At 49.2% G+C, this 19,393-nt stretch overlaps 1 protein-coding gene across 1 annotated transcript in view; it reads right to left on the bottom strand.

Annotated features, from left to right (window-relative positions):
• Window positions 1-18,372, bottom strand: part of AMMECR1 (AMMECR nuclear protein 1) — a 159,389-nt gene extending 141,017 nt beyond the window's left edge. The window contains exon 1 of the mRNA XM_054996712.1: window positions 17,942-18,372. Within this exon, the coding sequence (XP_054852687.1) occupies window positions 17,942-18,372 (431 nt within the window). The remainder of the gene's footprint in view (window positions 1-17,941) is intronic.
• Window positions 18,373-19,393: the final 1,021 nt, after the last annotated feature.

The raw sequence follows: 19,393 nt of genomic DNA, 5'->3' as shown, positions 1-19,393 counted from the left end.
CAGATGAAAATACCTCAAGAAGAAGCAAGGAACCTGGTGATTCAGATGAGAGGTGAATAGGTCCACCTCCAGTGTCCCAAAGTGGCTTGTTATGAGATGAAATGTCTGAGAGTTGAGGGACCATTCTCCTGGATAGAGGGACTCTCGACTCAGCCAGTCTGCTTGGATGTTGAATACTCCTCTGATATGTTCTGCCTGAAGGTTGGTTTCTGAATCTCCTCTGATATGTTCTGCCTGAAGGTTGGTTTCTAACCAGCTGAGAATCTTGTGAGACTCTTGTTGTAGCCATGAGGATCTGGTTCCTCCCTGTTTGTTGATATAGGTTTTTGCTGCTACTTTGTCCGTATGAATCAGTACATGGCTTTGTATTAACTGTGGTTTGAAGTGTAGTAGTGCTAAGTGGATGGCTCGCACTGTCCGGGGTCTGAGCCCCAGCCCCCAGACTTGCCGGGAGGGAACAGCGGGGGGCAACCGGGAGGCAGCAGCCCTGCCACCCCAGCCAGCAACCAGGTCCAGAACCTGCCTACTCCAGGGGGAAGGGGCAAAAGGCCAAAGCCTCAGAGGGCTGGAGGGAGCAGGGAGAGACTAGCTAGTCCCACCCTCCAGGGGGAGAAGAGGGGGCTAAGCAGACCAGAGGGAAAGGGCCAAGGCAGGGGGGATAGGGACCCAGCAGCAGCCCAAACAGAGCCCTTACCAGCCAAGGAAGAGAAGCAGCTACTACAGCCTAGAGCCACACCCTGGCTAGAGGACAGCAGCCTGGCTCAGGAGTTGCTAGGAGCCAAGCCCCTCCAGGTGGAGCTGCCACAGGCATTCTGGGGGAGGAGATGGGCAGCCCCGCCCAGCATCAATGGGCAGGCAGCCCAGAAGCTGGCCAGGGCAATTCCTCGCGAGCAAGGCCAGGGAAGCTCAGCAGCGCAGAGGCTTACCGGGGCAGCTCCTCGCGAGCAAGGCCAGGAAAGCTCAGCAGCTCAGAGGCCTACTGGGGCAGCTCCTCACGAGCAAGGCCAAGGAAACCTCAGCTGTGGATGGTTCGCATTTAACCCCACCCTGCCAGAAAGGCAAGGAAGCCTAGAAGGGATTAGTGACGGGAGGGAGACACCTGAGGGGAGGCACAACTGGGTCAAGTCAGGAGAGGGAACAAGCCTGGAAGGAGGGCGGGGCGGAGAAAGGAAACCCTATAAAGGGTGGCTAGGAAGAGCTCTGAGGTGGTGGGTTTGAGTAGGAGTGATGGAGTGGAGCAGAGCAAGAGTGAAGGCAAGGCGGAGAGTGGATGAAGGAGGAGGAGATGGCAGAGACCAAAGAGGGTGAGTGGCACAGGTTGAGCAGGCCAGCGAGTGGATTGAGAGGGAGTCTGGGTGATGTATACCGCCCCTCCTTCCACAGAGCAGGGTCCCGCAGAATCCCTGGCCCCCCTTTGACATCAGGAGCAGACCGCCCAGTGCCCTGCCCCGCGGTGGCCACTGCAAGCCCTGACATGCAGTTCTAGCACATTGATCGGTAAAGCCTTCTCCTTTCTGGACCACTGTCTCTGGATCAGGTTCCTGTTCATTGTGCCCCCCCAGCCAGGCATCTGTAAAGATTTGGACCAATTACGGAGTGAGGAAACTCTTCCTCTGTAGAAGGTTGGAGTCGATCGTCCACCATCATAGGCTGTCCCTGACTGATTGCAGGACACGTACCTTGATAGCCTGTTTTTGTGCTATCTGGAACTGGAATGGTCTCAGGAGTGACTGTAAGGGCCTGATATGGAGCCAACCCCAGCATATAGCCTCTGTGTTTGCTACCAATAGACCTAGGAGTTTGGACAGCTCCATGAGGAAGGAGTAACGTAGTCTTATGATTGCTGACACTAGACGTTTGGTCTTGAGAACCTTGTCCTTGGGCAAGACAAAACATCCCTTCTTGGTGTCTATTATTAGACCTAAGTGTTCTAGACTTTGCGATGGATGCAGAGAACACTTGCCCGTGTTGATAAGGAAGCCGGGTTTCTCCAGAAATTGGATTATGAATGTGGTGTTCCGTGTCGCCGATTCCCTAGTGTCTTATCTTATTAACAAGTCGTTCAAGTAAGGATGCACGTGGAAGCCCAGTTCCCTCAGTCTGACTACAGGAACCACTAGAAGTTTGGTGAAGATCCTCAGGGCGGTTGACAAGCTGAAGGGCATCGCATGAAACTAAAAATGTTCTTTCACCACACAAAACCACAGGAACTGTCGATGAGTTGTAGAAATGGAAATGTGCAGGTATGCTTCTGTTAAATCAATACAAGTTAGAAATTCCCCTGGTTGAAGGGCCTCTGCTATCGAACGTAGAGTTTCCATTCTGAAGTGGTGGAGTCTGATGAATCGGTTCACGTACTTGAGATCCAGGATCGATCTCCAGTCCCCGTTCCTCTTGGGAACCATGAAGATAATTGAATATACGCCTCTTCCTCTCTCCTTGAGAGGCACTGGTTCTATGGTGTTGATGTCTACTAGATGACATATGGCCTTGATGATTATCGACCATCAGTGAGGGTCCTTCTTGCGTGGCGATTTTACGAAGCACTCTGGTGGAAAGGAGATGAATTCTATGGAGTAACCGTTGGATACTACTTCTCTGGCTCAGGCATCCGCTGGTGACTCTGCCCACGTCCTTTGAAAGAGAAGTAGCCATCCACCCACCGGAGCCCTCTGGGAGTCAGGGCCTCTATCCCTTGTCGTCTGATTCGAACCTACTGTTGCGGTTTGTTGGTGGTCTGTGGGCCCTGGGTTAGAAGGGTCCCTTTCGTGTCTGCGTCTTTGGGAAGTTCCAGGAATGCTTGGTGTCTTCACGAACTCTAGGAAGAGTATGTTGATTCCGGAAAGGGTGACATCCAAATGATCGTCTCTCGGACCTTTTGAAGGATTTTGGCATCGTTTTCTTCTTGTCTTTGGTCTCAACAAGAATCTTATCCAGATGGTCTCCAAACAATTTCCCTCCTTGGAATGGATAGGCCATTAGGATGACCTTCGCTTGGATGTCTGCTGGCCAGGCTTGGAGCCACAGCAGGCGTCTGGTCGTTCAGGTTGTGGCCATGGCTCTGGAGACAAAGGATAGCGCGTCCAAAGTGGTGTCCACTGTGAAGGCACTGGCTTTTAAGATTCTATTGGCCCCTTCTAGTAAACATTTGCTGTTTTCAGGAAGTAACTGGATCAGCCTTCTAGCCCAGACAACTGATGCTCTGGAGACTATCGATGAGATAGCTGATGCTTTGACTGCCATGGCCATTGTTTCGTGGGCTCACTTGAGCGAGACGTCTCCTTTTTTGTCAAGACTGTCTCTGATGGTCCCCTGTCTATCTTCGGAAAGCAGACCCTGTGATTGCAGCACTGCCACTGGGGCGTTGATGACAGGTACCTGTAACAGCTCATTGGCAAAGCCAGGTAAGTTATAGAGTTTTTTATGAGCATTAGGAAAGTGTTTGCATGCTGCTGGCGTGGACCACTCTGCTTTCAGTTGGCACTCAATGTATTCTGTGAAAGGAAACACTTTGGTTTTTTCCTCTGTTCTGGGAAAGAACTCCTTATTACCCTTAGGTCTGCCCTTTGCACCCTCAGCTCTGGGTTCTTCCTCATCCCCCTTTTGTACCTCTTGAAGGTCTAGAGCTGAAAGCATTTTGGCTAAGATGTATTGGTAGTCTTCCGCCTGAAATAATCTATTTGACTGATCTGCACTGGGTGCCTCTTCCTCCTCATTGTCCTCTGGCCAGAATTCCCCTTCCTCAGAATCCTCGCTCAGTGAGGATTCCCCCTAGGCCCATCTGAGAGATTTCTCTGGACAAGGGGTCTGGGGACTCTTTCTGGCCACCTTGGTTGGCCATTGGCTGCCTTGGGCACTACCTCCCTCAAGGTCTCAGGCAATGTAGTGGCAGGAGCAATGCTAGAGGAGGCTGTTTTCATATTGCATAGGGACAAGATCTCCTCTCTCATGGTCTGTCTGATAGCAGACACAAACTCTGGAGGTAATATAGGTTTTGAGGCACTTACGTGGGCTACTGGTGCAGTCTGGCTGGGGCTCAGCAAACATGGGTCATCATTTTGCCTCAAATCTCCCACCAGGAGGTTGGCAAGCACGTTGTTGCTTGGGGGCGAGAAAACAGCAGCCACATCGTCCTTTCTCGCCAAAACCATGATCTGTCCAATGGCGCCTCTCTGGGCCTGCTGGCTGTGGCGCGCCTTGCTAATGGACTCCCTCGTTGCCAGACGAGGCCGTTTGGAGGGCCGAAGAGCCGATCCCAAAGCGTGTTGGCCAGGGAGCCGATCAGCCTGAAGAGGCATGTCAGTGCCGGCTGGGTCTGTCCCTGCTGCCAGAAGGACGGCTCCTTGGGGACAGCCCAAGGCCCTCTCCATACAACTTGCTTCAGAGTCCGATGACTCCCTTGAATCCATCGTCCTCCTCTTCACTTCCCCCTCTCCTTCTCTCTAGGGTTTTTTTTTAAAAAAATAAGTCGAGGTAGAGGAGGAAATAAGGAGACAGAATAAGGAGAGGGCAAGGTTAGGGATTAAGGACTGAAGGAAAGGAATAGTAGTAAAAAGAGTTCAGCCAAACTGAGAAAGATTGTCTCAAGTAGAGGCAGAAGTAGCTAAGCTAACCTACTGACCAACTGCTCTCCCTGGAGGCAGGAACAGAACTGAGAGCCTAAGGGAGTGGTCCCACACACCAAGGAAGAGGAAGAAGATTTTAACTTCCTGCCTCCCCGATTGGACGGTAGAAATCACCCAAGATGTCCTCCACCTCAAAGGGAGAAAGAAGGATGCCCAAACCAAGAGGAAAGAAAACAGGGCAATATACAAGACATGTTCCTTTGTCTTAGCCAGTGAAGTCATAAACAAACAATGGGAAATACAAGGCAATTATCAGCTGAAAGCAGCCTTGCAGCAATATACCTAAGGCTGCTATCACAGTAGTTTGGAAATGTCTGAAAGAAGACAGGCTGCAAAGTGCAAGAGATCAGGGAGCATTTACTATGTGAGCTTGCTATTTCTTAGGCAAGTTTAAACAGAGTAAAAGAAAGTTGAAGACAACCTAAAGCTGGGGGAGGGGCAATGCACTGTAGTACAAACCCAAAGCTTCTGCCATCATTCCTGAAACAGGTCTGTCTCTGGACCTTCAGAGGAACGGGTCTCAAGGGGGGAGGCACTCCCAAAGGCACACTGGCACTATCTTGTTTAAAGGCATTACACCTTGAACTGAGCTTGCCACCTCATATAATGCTGGTGCAACTGGAACAGAACAGCTACAGTGTCCATCCTGGAGCCGCTGCTATCACAATCAAAATAGTTTCATTTTGAACCATTCAAACTTTCTCCAAGGAAAGCCTATGCTGGGAAAAGTACAGCTGGCCAATAATTTCCAAGGCCCTTTGCTTCTAGTGAGGACTTCTTTTTTTCAAGGCAGACCCTATTCCCAGCCCCTGCTCCACTACATATACTAAGGCAGCCAGCTTCTTAAGTTTATCTGGCCATCACCAAAAGGGTTAGCTTTCCTACCCTAGCTATAAGCTATAAGAGGTTGCACAAATCTGTACAAGACTCTTGTTTGCATCCTAGGCAAGAACAGAAATCTATCCAAGGAAAAGTAGCTAAAAGAAGTATGAAGATAACTTAGGTCCAGACTCTGCCGTAACAGTAGCATGCAGATCAGACACAAACAATTTGATTCACAAAGGGCCTAGCAAAAAAGCCACAGCAACATCTGGCAGTGAAGCAGCAGACAGCTGTAAGACTCCCTCACTGCCCTGAACAGCTCAACTAGATCAGCATTTCCCAACTTGTGGGTGCTGACCCAAAAGTGGTTGTGAACCCTCTCAAAGTGGGTCACCCTGACTTTGCAGTATTATTGATTTGCTTATGCTAATTTTTTTAAGTGGGTCACCCTACCAAGTAAATTTGGACTTGTGCATCACCATATCCAAAAAGGGTGTTTATAGGACGTTTATGAAGGCCTATGAGATGGCAGTGAAGGCTACAAAGAAAGAGTTCTATGCAGCCTCCATTGCATCAGCTAGCTCATGCCCAGCAAAACTGTTCAATGTGGTTCGGTCTTTGGTCTCCTTATCAGGAGGGGACCATCAAAATTCAAATTCAGATATTAGCTGTGAGGCTTTTGGGAGCTTTTTTGCTGATAAAATCTTGTCTCTCCGCCGTGATCTCCCAGCCACAGTTGACACAGTGTGCGAACTGGAGGCCCCTTGGCCGCCTTCTGGGACCATTTCAGTCCACTCTCTGGGGATGAAATTGACAGGATCCTGCGAGCAGTTAGGCCTACCACATGCTCCTTGGACCCGTGCCCTTCGTGGCTGGTGAAGGCCAGCGTAGATGGGCTACGGGATGCCCTGGAGGCCATTGTCAACATGTCTCTGAGCTCCGGGATCTTCCCGGAAGCGCTGAAGGAAGCTGTGGTTAGGCCTCTCCTGAAAAAACCATCTTTGGACCCTACAGACCCGGTCAGTTACCACCCAGTTTCGAACCTCCCGTTCCTGGGTAAGGTGATTGAGCGGGCGGTGCAGGTCTTCCTGAATGATTCCTCATCCCTAGATCCTTTCCAGTCGGGCTTCCGTCCGGGACATGGGACGGAGACATTGCTGGTCGCCCTGATGGACGATCTCCGTAGACAGCTGGATCAAGGCAGGTCGGTGCTGCTGATATTGTTAGATCTATCAGCAGCATTCGACACGGTCGATCATGACCTGTTGGTCCACCACCTTGCCGATGTGGGGATTCAAGGGACAGCTCTGCAGTGGTTGGTCTCTTTTCTCCACGGTCGGGGACAGAGGGTGGCACTAGGGGAGAAGTTGTCATCCCGCCACCCGTTGGTGTGCGGTGTCCCTCAAGGGGCAATACTCTTCCCCCTGCTATTTAACGTATATATGCGCCCCCTTGCCCAGCAGGTACAGAGTTTCGGACTTGGGTGCCATCAATACGCAGATGACACCCAATTGTATCTGATGATGGATGGCCGGCCTGGCTCTGCCCTTGATGTCCTGGAACGTGCCTTCGGAACTGTGACTGGATGGTTGAAACAGAGTCGGCTGAGATTGAATCCCTTGAAGACGGAGGTCCTGCATGTGGGTCTAGGGTCCATGGGTGCGGGACTCTGGCTCCCTGCTCTCGACGGAGCGCCACTTACGCTGGTGTCGAGAGTGAGGAGCCTGGGGGTGGTCCTGGATGCTTCCTTGTCTATGGAGGCACAAGTCGCAGCGGTTGTTAGATCCTCTTTCTTCTAACTAAGACAGGCTCGACAACTTGTCCCCTACCTATCGACCCATGACCTTACAACAGTGATCCAGGCAACGGTCACCTCCAGATTAGACTACTGCAACTCACTCTACACAGGGCTTCCCTTGGGCTTGATCCGGAAACTGCAGCTGGTTCAGAATGCAGCTGCATGAGCGGTTGCCAAAGCACCAATCATGGCTCATATAACACCTATCCTCCGTCAGCTGCACTGGTTACCGGTTGAGTACTGGGTCTGGTTCAAGGTTTTGGTGTTGACCTATAAAGCCCTATGCAGACTGGGCCCAGCATACCTTCGGGACCGCCTCTCCCCATATGTTCCCCGGAGGTCACTTCGATCAGCCACTAAGAACTTGCTGGTGGTCCCTGGCCCCTGGCCTCTACCAGAGCCAGGGCCTTCTCAGTTCTGGCTCCGACCTGGTGGAACTCTCTATCTGAGGAAACTAGGGCCCGGCAGGATTTGTTATCTTTCCGCCGGGCCTGCAAGACGGAGATGTTCCACCAGGCATTTGGTGGGGGCTAGGCTGTCCTCTCGCCGGCCATACCACTGAAGACCTTCCACCACCCATGCAGGACAATGCTGTATTTTAATATTTTATACCCGCCAATTTTAATTGTTTGATATGTTTTAATGTTTTTATAATGTTTTATTGTTTTAAGCTGTTGTTAAACCACCCTGAGCCCGTCTGACGGGGAGGGCGGTCTAGAAATGTGATTAAATAAATAAATAAATAAATAAATAAATAAAGGTTGGTATCATGACCCCTCTAACCAGCCCAGTGACGCTGACCAAGAGGACTCAGAGGAAGCTCCTGAGGGGCAGGGGCCAGGGAGCCAGGAAGATCAGCAGGACCAAAGAGGACCTGAGGCTGCAGAGGCGCCAACGGTCCGTGCCCCAGCACAGCCAGAGACCACCCTGCCACAGCCTGCATGCAAGTCCTTGCCATATGCCTCAGAGATCACCGTTAGGCCCCCATTAAATGAGGAGGAGGAGGAGGCAGGACCTAGCTCCCGCTCTTCCACACTGCAGGAACATCAGCGGTGAATGGCCCAGGCAGAAGTAGCACAAAGGAGGAAAAGTGCAAGGCCGGCAGTGCGTCACTTCCCTGTAGACTCAGAACAAAGCACTGAGTATGATACTTCCTCGCAGGATCCTGGCCAGAGCCCAGCACAACTTCCTGAGCCAGTGCAGCTGAGCGTGATTAACACCCAGCCTATTTAGGCTGAGGCTTGAGATGGCTTCCTTGTTGGATCACTCCAAACTCCCAGCTCCAAGCTCCCAAGTCCAGCTTACTGAGCCAGCAGCCCTATTCCAGAGTAGCCCAGGCAAGCCAGCCTGCACAGCACAGGACAGCTGGGGACGAAAAGTAAGCCACTTTTACATTTTCGTAATTGTGGCATAGTCCCTTAAATACCTCTTAAGCAATATACTGAATTAAAGTCGACCCAATATAGCCACTATTTACATTTTAAATACATTTCCATTATGAAGACAATCAGCAACAAACTTCAACTTGGTTCCCATCAAGACGACCTGAAGTTACTGAATAGCAAACATCCATGTGCAGATGGCAAACCTTTTACAAGCAAAATATCTGTATTTTTCATTAAAATGTTCAGTTCTGAATACTCATACATTGGGTACTCCAGGTAGTAATCCTTTATCCGCTTACTGTAGGAAATTCCACAGGTAACTTATAACTTGCATGTTAGCTGCAAATTCAGCTGTGCATGGAAATAACCTTGTATCTAATTTTGAAGTAGCCCTGATGCATACAGATGCTTATGTCCAATGACAAGGGCAATTTCAGAATGCACTGGAGGCTTCTGCAACCCAGGGGAATCCCTCCAAACCACTTACCTTGCCTTTGTGCACGTACACTTCTCCAATAACTGACCGAATGGGCCTCACAGGAGCCATGTGGTCAACGGACGCTCCAAATGACCCATCAGCAAGAAAACACAGCCAGGTCAAATATGGCAAACTACCAGAGGAGTGGTACCCATCCCAGTCCTTGGCCCTGCTCTCTACTCAGCCTGGCAGCAGGCCGCAACAAACTGACACAATGAGTCACAAGGTGGTGGGGGGGGGGACCAGGAAGGGCCTTTGGGAGGGGAGAAACCAAAAAAAGGCCTTTGTAAGGGGCAGGGTGCTGGGAAGGAATAGGCAAGGGAGGGGAGAGAGGAACAGGCAAGGATTTTTGACAAGGGAGGAGCGACCAAGACAAACAGGGAAGGGTGTTTGGGAATGGGGGGTTACAAAGGCAGGGAAATGGGACTCCCCCCCCACAATTTCCCTGCCCTCCACCAATACCACTATGGCCCCTGTGACCAACACTACTCTCAGCATTGGCACACCCAGCTCAGCTCCATGCCCTCTCCTCGACATCAGCACAATTTTATCCACGACATTTTGTTGCAGGCCCCTGCTTGTTTATGTTGTATTAATGAAACAAAGAGATGAATAATTATTCAATAATTGATGCTTCTAACAAAGTATGCTCGAGCCAACAGAAGCACCTACCATAAAACTGTGTTAATCTTTAAGATGCCACAGGACTCTGTTGTTTTGCAGCAACCCAGTAAAATGGCTTTCCCTCTGGAATGAAATACTCGTCAGTTTTCAAATCTGAAATTTTATGGAGTCACAGATTTAAGATAACCATGAGAAACCAATTCTCACTGGGTGTATGAATACACATGCAGGACACCAATATTGAATGTAACACGTTCACAACACAATCCTATGTAGAGTTACTTCAATCTAAACCCATTATTTTCGTGAGCTTAGACTAGAAAAACTGCATAGGGTTGTACTGTCACTCACTCCCCCCAGTGGGAAGAAAACCCTACATAAAACCAAAAGGGCCGGGTTGGGGGGGTGGGGAGAGAGACAATCCACCAGACCATTACTGAGAAACAGGGTCTATACATGAATACCTGCTCCTACTCATTCCTCCATAGTGGTGGCTGGAAGGTGTCTTGCATGAAAGAGCCAGCATGGTGTAGTGGTTAGAGTGCCAGACTAGGATCTAATAGACTCATATTCAGCTGCCTTGGAAGCTTCCTGGGTGACCTTGGGCCAATCACACACTCAGCCTAACCTACCTCACAGGGCAGCTGTGGGTTAAAATGAAGGATGTAAGAACGATATAAGCCACTCTGGGTCCCCACTGGTTTCTATTAGGATTCAATGCAACATACAGTTTTGTAGAGCTAATGAGCATGTTTGTAAAGGGACTGAAAGACAGCATACATTAAACTTTGTTTAAATTAAGTCTTATTCCAAGCATAGTAGAAACATAACTAACATGCAGATGAAGCCACTTTCATCTCGTCCAACAGTCACAAGGTCTGTAAAGGTGGAATACATGAAAAACTATATACTAGCACCTCCTTCCCTACCAATGCAAAGCTCACTTTCAGAATAAAAACACATGAAAGTTATCATCTACAGTCAAATTGGATCAGAAGTGAGAACCCATCTGCTTCCAGCATATAAACACAGTGAGAATATTATAGTATCTAGTGGTGCTACTACACTACTTAGCTACAAAAATGGCAAAGTCTGGGCAATAGCAGCGAAAAAAGTAACCCTGTCCTTGAAAAAAATTAATCCCTTCAGCTATCGGGTCCCGTACTTAAAATATACCAATTAAGAACATGAAGTAGGCATTGGGTAGTGTGTTTCATCAGCAAAAATCTGTTTCTAGGTCCTCAAGTATCCTGCCAAGAATGTAATCAAAAGGAGTCTCCAAGAAACACAGACAGAGGTAGACTGACACTGTGCAACATTCATGTTATTTATACTGCCATAAGAGATGAACGTGCAAGCAAACCCAGACAACGTTTGGGGAAACAGTTCAACAGCTGCAAGTCTTTGCGTCTTGCATACACAAATGCTAAGATGGTATAGGCAAAAGGGAAAGGGGCAATACACTTGGCCAGCATCACAAACAGTTACTGCAGCCATACAACAGGGATGGCATATCTAGCAGATAGACATACATTATTGATAATACAATCAATAGTAGAACAGGCATAGAACAGACTAGGTGTGGTGCAATGGTTAGAGTGCCAGACTAGGGCTGGGAAGGGCTAGATTCATATACCTACTCAGCCATTAAACTGACTGGATTATGAGGCCAGTCACTTACTTTCAGTCAAACAACCTCACTGGGTTCTTCCGAAGATAAAATGGAGGCCCATGTTTACCCCACAAGACCTTCTGAGTGGGGTAAGACAGAGTGAACAGAAAATTACAACCATAAAATACTAAAGTAGGGACACCATGAAAATCTATGGAACAGAGGAGAATTCCTTTTTGACACAAGGACCAAACAAAGAGAGGAGGGTAATACTTTGATAAAATACACTGTGTATGCATATCACTGTCTATCAGGAAAGGACAGGGCAATATAAAAGGTGTGCAAAAAATGCTAGCAGAACAGAGATGTCATCTAAAATACATGGCGAGGAAAAAACTCATCCCCATCAGCTATGAAACAGGGCTCCACAGGAGGTAACAGATATATGAAAGACCTTAGCATGAAGGATGAAACTGTGAACCACGACGATCCACATGCCAGGCTGAGCAGTGTAAGTGTGATTCTTGAGATGAACATGGGCTTCCTTGAGAAATCAATAGAGTCAAGGGGGAAAAAACAATGCCTACTGGGGTGAGGATGAAATGCACATTTTCTTCTCCAAACTACTGAAAAGGGAGGTTGTTTGGAGACAACAGGCCAATTGGCTAGTTAATCTGCTTGTGCTACAAGTATAGCTCCCACCACCTTACTTGAAAAGTTGAAATAGAAGAGCAGTCTTTGCTGTTGTGCTATGACTTTATATGTATTAAAAAGTGGTAGCAAAGGCAAAATGGAAGACCAGTGTCATCTGTAGATTTTCAGCCAGTGAGGATTTGGGTGAAATTTGAAGTTTAGGCTTTTCCTGGTCTACAATAACACAAGGTGCAGTAATGAGGGAAGGAACTATATATTTAGAAAGTTAACAAAGCAGAAAGAACACCCAAGTTTTTTTTCCCTATGCTGGCATAATTCCCTTTTAGAGTCAAATGAATTGAATTCAATTAAACTGTATTTTGACAATAGGAAAATTCTGGCAAGATGAAGTGTGCTCTGAGCCAGAGGTCCGCTCCCTAAAAATTTTAGTATTGCAATGTATGTACAGCAAAAGCTTTGTTATCTGGCACTCCTGGGGAAATACAGGGTTTGTCAATTAATCAAATGTACTGCGTCCTCAGGTTTATTGCTCAGCCCTGAGTATTCCACAGCCATCAAACCCCACCCTATTGGGAACACCATGGCAATGGCCTCCACACCTGATAGGACCCTGCCCCTTCCCCCTGAGCCACCCTACACAGGAAGCTGAATACTGGGCCAAATACTAAATAGCGTGTTTCTGCAACATACACACAACCCTGATTATAGAAAGAGTGCATGCAGGGTAAAATATTTTGGTGAAACTAGAACAGCTCAAACTTGTCCCCCTACCCATCATTTCTGCCGGATGCAACCAATGCAGGAAGAAGATATGACAGGCAGGGACCATGTTTAAACCATTCTCTGGCCCCACCCCTCTGCAACAGCATGCCACTATTGTCGAAGGCTTTCACGGTCGGAGAACGATGGTTGTTGTGGGTTTTCCGGGCTGTATTGCCGTGGTCTTGGCATTGTAGTTCCTGACGTTTCACCAGCAGCTGTGGCTGGCATCTTCAGAGGTGTAGCACCTCTGAAGATGCCAGGTGCTACACCTCTGAAGATGCCAGCCACAGCTGCTGGTGAAACGTCAGGAACTACAATGCCAAGACCACGGCAATACAGCCCGGAAAACCCACAACAACCAGCATGCCACTAGTTTAGTTGACTATAAAAGTGGAGGTCAGGTCCATTAATGTCTATCAACCACAATAACTAACTGGAAATTCCATGTTGGGAGGCAGCCACCACCCTCACAATACCAGTGATGGGGGGGGGGGGACAACAGGGGAAGGCTTTGGCATCTGTGCCACACTTGCAGGCATCTTGTTGACTACTGTGTGTAAAACAGGATGCTGGGCTATACGGAACACCCGTCTGATCCAGTATGACTACTCTTATAAACAAGGTGTGTGTGTGTGTGTGCAAAACTCACCGGGGGGAGGGGGGATTCCAGGGAGTTATGAGCCATGGTGGGTTTGGGAGGGTGGGGTGATAGTGGGGGAGGCGGGTTGGGGACTTGCAAGGAGGACTCCCATCCCCCCTGCCTTTATTCCCCCCCACCAAACTTTCCCTCTCAATATTTCTTCCCAAATACCTTTCCCTGTGTCTTCCTCCTTAAAATACCCCCTCTGTTCCTAACCCCACCCCATAGCTGGAAGAGGTGAGGCCTGCTAGCAGCCCCCAGAATCTAACTGTCTGCTGGCTTTTGGAGCAGTCAAAGGCAGGATGGCCCACTAAACATGGGCAGGTCGTCTGGAGCGCCTGGCCACCACACGGTTCCTGCAGGACCAGCCAATGGATCACTGGAAGTCTGTGCATGCGTGGAGAGAAGGCAAATGATTGGGAGGGGATTAAACTCCAAATGTATTTTTCTGGGTCCTCAGATTTTTCTGCAACCCTAAGGGTTCCCCCAAATTTGTAGAACCATCTATTTTACAGCCAAGTTGCCCCAATTCTTGAATTTAAGATCTACTCGCATGGACCATTTGGCTGTTAGATACACAGGGTACATCAGTTACTAGGTTTTCCTGGTATCTGTTTCCAGGGGTGAGTGCCTATCTGGAGTGAGGCAGTGTTTCAGATGTGAATCAGCAATCATGCTGGAGAAGTCTTTAGTGAGGGGGCTAAATCATGTTAATTTACATTTTAAATTGCTGATCATGAGGTGCTTTGGAGAGCCATGTGGCTAGGAAGGCAAGATATAAATGTTTTAAATGCGTAAGTTTATAAAGGTACAAAATTCTCACCATGTTGTGTGCCCAGTCATTATTATACCCCCACCCCACCCCAAAGCTGTTCTTAACTCCAGGAAAAAACAAAGAGCAGAGCGATACCGTGCTTCCCATACGGATAAAGCCCACAGAAGACCAGCTTCTTCTGGGGCCAGAGCTGCCCTGGTGAACATTTTCAAGCGATCCTTTGTCTGTACTCATATTCTTGGGCAACTGGGTGCAAAGTAAGAATGATGGAGATTGCATCACCAGTAGCAATCACTTGGGGAAGCAATATTTCTATAGGAACGGGAAACTACAGAACCTGGTAATAGGAGTTTCAAGTGCAAGAGGCACAGAAATAAAATGCATCAGTAAAATACATCAGTATTTGGGAATGGCAGTATAAAGGGATTCTAATGAGAGTGGCTTGGGGGTTACTGGATCAGAGATTGGGATATACATGGCATTGTAATACAAAGGGGAAACTGCATACTCTTGTGAGGTCATTATTGAAAAAAGAGCTGAATGAGGGGGCTGGTGTATGCAGGGAGCACCCTGGCAGCACTAACAAGTTTCCTACACTGCATAAAAGTCACAACCTTGTATTCAACAGCAATTTGTCTGGAATAACTCTTATATCAGGTTCCTTAGTAATTCAAACCACCCCAAAGTAATGCAGCACAAGAGAGTTAGTGCACCCTTTTGACATGATTTTCTTGCTTGTAAAATATTATTTAAAAGGGAAAGAAACATGTTTATGTAATCTTCAATGTACATCCCTAACCTGAGAGGGGTGATGGGAATCGGATCAATGTATTCTCTGAGGTGACTTTCCAGAACTGATAGCCAAGATCTGTCGACATGCCAATGACTGAACTTTGGATGCTATGCATATTGCAGCGCTATGGCCCTGCCCCTTCTCACTGAGAAACTGTCTCTCTAAACTGCACAGGGCAGTCCTTCATTATGGGGATTTTGGAGTTCATTAAGAATATCTTGTGAAGATATAAAAAAAGCGATGCACGCACAAGTTTTTTGACTGAAATTAAAGTTTTACAGGCACAGGTAGCTGTACAAAGGATATGAGAAATGGTACAGGCCCAATTTCAGTCATCTGAGATAAGAAAACAGATTTTATGCCATTGAGAAAGCAGAACTACATGGCAGTAAGACTAGAATCTTCTCCCATCCGGGCTCTGTAGACCCCACATGCTACTAACATGGTTGACACAATCCGGTTATACCAATTCTTTCACAGAAGACTCTTCACACTGCCCTTTGTGTAGGTGAACTAGGGATATGCTGAAGGGCTGTAGATACGTTCACTAGGGTTGCTAATATAGTGAGACAAGCAGTCAGATCCTATGCATGCTTTTTTGGGAAAAAGCTCAAATGAGTTCAAAGGGGCTCTCTTACAAACAAGTGAAGATAGGGCTACAGTCTGAAAGACACATGCAACTGAAAAAAGATCTGCAGGAAAGATCTGTACTGTCACACAATTGATTTGGAGGGTGGCAGAGAAAAAGACTAATATAAGGGGCTGTCCATTATACAGGAAACTACACAGCAACAGTGAAATATTGTAAAAGGGGACAGTCACTAGGGGTTTGTGTTGGCTCCCTAATATGGGGGCATTGTATGGGAGTTTTGAGATGCATGGTACTCAGGAGTTAAAGTGAAACTGGAACAGGCATGGAGGCTGGTTAAGGAAAACCCAAGTATAAATGACCTAGGAACACACCAAGGGAGTTGTGGAGGTGCACACTTGGACGTCATGAGGTGGAACCTCTGCAGATAGCAACAATTACACGTCAGATAAAAGGGAGGATCTTGAAGGAAAGGAGAGTGAATCTAGTCACCAAGCAGCTCTTCTGAAGGCAGAACTACATGTATCAGAAAATGTGCATCTCCAAGCCCATTTTCCTGAGGTAACACACTGGGGGTGGGGAAGAAGAAAATCTGCAGGGAAGAATCGGGAGGTGGGGGTGCTTGTCTTCTGGTGTCTAACCCTACCTCCCCACCTTGCTTTGTTAGGGCTCAGAACTTTGGAACTCGCTGAAAAAAAATCTAAAAATGGGCCAGCAGGGGAAGATTTAAGCGTCTCTTTGCACCTGCTGGTTCTCCCCTTAAAGTCACACACACACACCCCAGCTAAACCCTGTATTATCCTTACCAGAGAGACACATGGCTGGGAATCCCGTGTTTGTCTTATAACATGCAATAATGCTGTAAAAGAGCTGGCAGCCACACAAGAGCAGCAGGAGAATCCGGACCCTAACATATTCAAAGGGACAACTGGGGGGGGGGGGGAGAGAACAGTAGGATACTCAATCACTAGTGGATGGTTGAACTGCTAAAAGATCCAGGATTGTGTGGGGTTGGAAAATTCACCAGTGGTCTAAGTGAAGCAGCTATTTAAAAGATGTCAGAAGCCTGGGGGGGGGGGGGTCTGGAATGGCATAGCACTCACCAAATATTACTACAGAATAATAATAAATAGGAAGTAGAGAAGGGTCTCTGGTGTAAGCTAACTATGGCACTTTTGGAGTTCAGAGTAGTTATCAGAAATTGTTTGTATAGTCTGAAAACAGGGGGTGAAGGAGCATGAATGCACTAGGAGAAATATCAACTAGAGATAATTAGACCATTCTGCCACAGAAGAGGATCTTATAGGGCAAAAAGAAGTTTTGAGATTAGCTTTCTAAGGACATTGTGTTCTGGAGAAGCCCCTGCACGACAGTACACAAGTCAGAAGGCCACACTACTTACCACCAGACTGTAAAGACTGAAACACTGCAAGCAAGGTTCTTTTTAAAACATACATTGTGCGGTGCTTAACAAGTAAAAGTACTGAAGATAATGAATGTTATTAATTAATCCTATTCAGCATAAGGGGGACTTGGCAGAGGTAGTTGAGGTGGTTATCACAGTCGAAATGGAGCAAGGAAGCAATTGCATTCTTTATATACACTTCACACTGTGCCCAATGAGGAGTCACTTAAGATGCAGTAATACGCTTAATAAACAATATCAGACACAGGGGACTCTACAGAGGTAGATATAAGCTGGGGGGGGGGGAGTCTCACAGACAATCTGAGAGGACTGGGCAAAGCAGCTACTTTTTTAAACAACACTAATGCACAATGGCTGAGCAACTTGAATGATTCAAGGTACAAAGACAACAAATAATCACAGTTATTCTTACACATTTGGGGAGGGGGCTCAACAGAGGTAGCTGGGGAATGGGGGGGGACTGTCTTTTTAACCATCCTTTGCACAGCGCGAATCGAGCTGAGCCACTTAATACCGTCTTTCCTAGAAAGGAAAATGCCCCAGAATGTAAAGCCTTAAACATGCTACACACATATAAATATGATTATTGGACATAACTATATTTTTCAGGTGAATAGAAGGAGACTCCTTTAACCTAGTCTTGCACTTGAGTAAATGCTGTAAATTGAGATCCACTTCACCCGCCCCCCCCCGGTGAAGTGGCCCCCCCCCCCCGCTTTCCAGAAGTAGCTGCAGGGTCCTCCCAGACTTGCTGGGGTAGGGGGGAGAAGCTGCATGTCTGAGTCCCACTCTGCCCAGAGAAAACTGCACCCCTCAACAGTTCTCATTATCAACAATCATTAGGCATGGAGGGAGTGGGGGCTGCCTCGCTGCCTCCTGAGGGGGTCCCGGCTGAGGTCCCCGGCGAAGCGGCCACGGCCACCCACTCCTTCCAGGGCTGGCCGGGGGCGATACTTACTAAGGGTCGTTGGTGAAGCGGGGGCTCCGCGGGGGCTGGTATCCGTACAGGTGACAGTAGAGCACGTCGAAGCAGAAGCAGCACATCTCGGCCGACACCACCATCTTCCTGCAGCCGCCGGGCCCGGCCCCGGGCGAGGAGAGCAGCGCGGCGGCGGCCGGGCCGGAGAGGCCGCCGGGGCCCCCGCCGCAGTTGGGCGGCAGCGGCGGAGACAGGGCGCAGCCGGCGGCGCCCCCCGCCAGCCCCCCGAGGCCGTTGAGGCGGGCGCTGCCCGGGCCCGGCGGGGGGAGCGACCCCGGCTCGCCGCCGCCCCCCGCGGCCGCCGCCGCCCCGCCGCAGTGGGAGCCGCCGCCGCCGCCCGGCCCGGCCGAGCCCGACGGAGGGGAGCTGGAGAGTTTCTGCTTCTTCACCCCGCAGCAACCCGCCGCCATCTTGGAGCCGTCTCCCCCCACGCAGCGCTTCCGACCCATGGCGGGGGGGCCGCTCGGCCGGCCGGGGGACGTGCGGCCGCCCGCTCCGCCTCCTCCTCCGCCTCCTGCCGGGCCCGCTCCGCCTGCAGCCGGGAGGGAGGGAAGGAGGGAGAGGCGGGAGGTGGAACGGGGCCGGGCGGGGGGCAGAGAACGGGGTGGGGAGGGGAGGAGGGAGAGCGAAAAAGGCGGGAAGCGGTGAGGGAAGGCGAGGAGGGGCGGGCGGGAGAGAGGGAGGGAAGAATGGGACGGGGGGGGGCGAGAGCGAGACACGAGGAAGGGGGGGGCATCGACGGCGGGAAAAGATGGATGAGGGGGAAGAAAGAGAGAGACGGCAGCGTTAGTCGCCTAGTGGTCACGGGCCCCTCTGGCGTCCCTCACGGGCTCCCGCCCTGATGAGCCTCTTCGGCCCCCCGGGGTCGTGTTCTCTCGCGCGCGCCTCACTTGAGCCCCACGTCATCGGTCAGGAGACTCTTCAGCATCCTCGACCCACCAGATACCTTTATTGCTGTTTTGTTTTTTTTTCCTTTTAAAGGTAACCTCGGATGGCTGGTAGCTGGAATGAGCGTGTCGTCCCCCGTCCCCCCCCCCCGTCCCCCATAGAGAGCTGAAAATCCCCTGCTCAATAATTCAGATGACCTGAGATGCCTTGGAACGGGAAGAGAAATAAATAAGCAAAGCCTTCCTCTGAGTCAGCAAGCCAGAGCCTCCGAGGACTCCTGTTTTTAAAAGCACATGCACACATGCAATTCTGGCACTGCCTCGATGACCCCAATCTCTGAGCAAGAGGCAAGATGATTGTCAAGGCCCTGAGAACTCTGCCCTTCCTTCCTCCAACATACACTACTTCCAGCTCAAGCCTATGCACTCTTAGTAAAATCCCAGTCTGTACAATGGATTCTGCTTTTTCTCCTTGGAAGCTGTATGTGCAGCTTGAGTGCGGAAAACCAGTTGGACTAGAAGGCTTACTTATGCATGTATAGCT

Source organism: Eublepharis macularius, chromosome 13, assembly GCF_028583425.1.
Source record: "Eublepharis macularius isolate TG4126 chromosome 13, MPM_Emac_v1.0, whole genome shotgun sequence".
Classification (NCBI taxonomy): domain Eukaryota; kingdom Metazoa; phylum Chordata; class Lepidosauria; order Squamata; family Eublepharidae; genus Eublepharis; species Eublepharis macularius.
The sequence above is the reverse complement of the archived record's forward strand: the minus strand, read 5'-3'. Positions and strand labels throughout refer to the sequence as shown.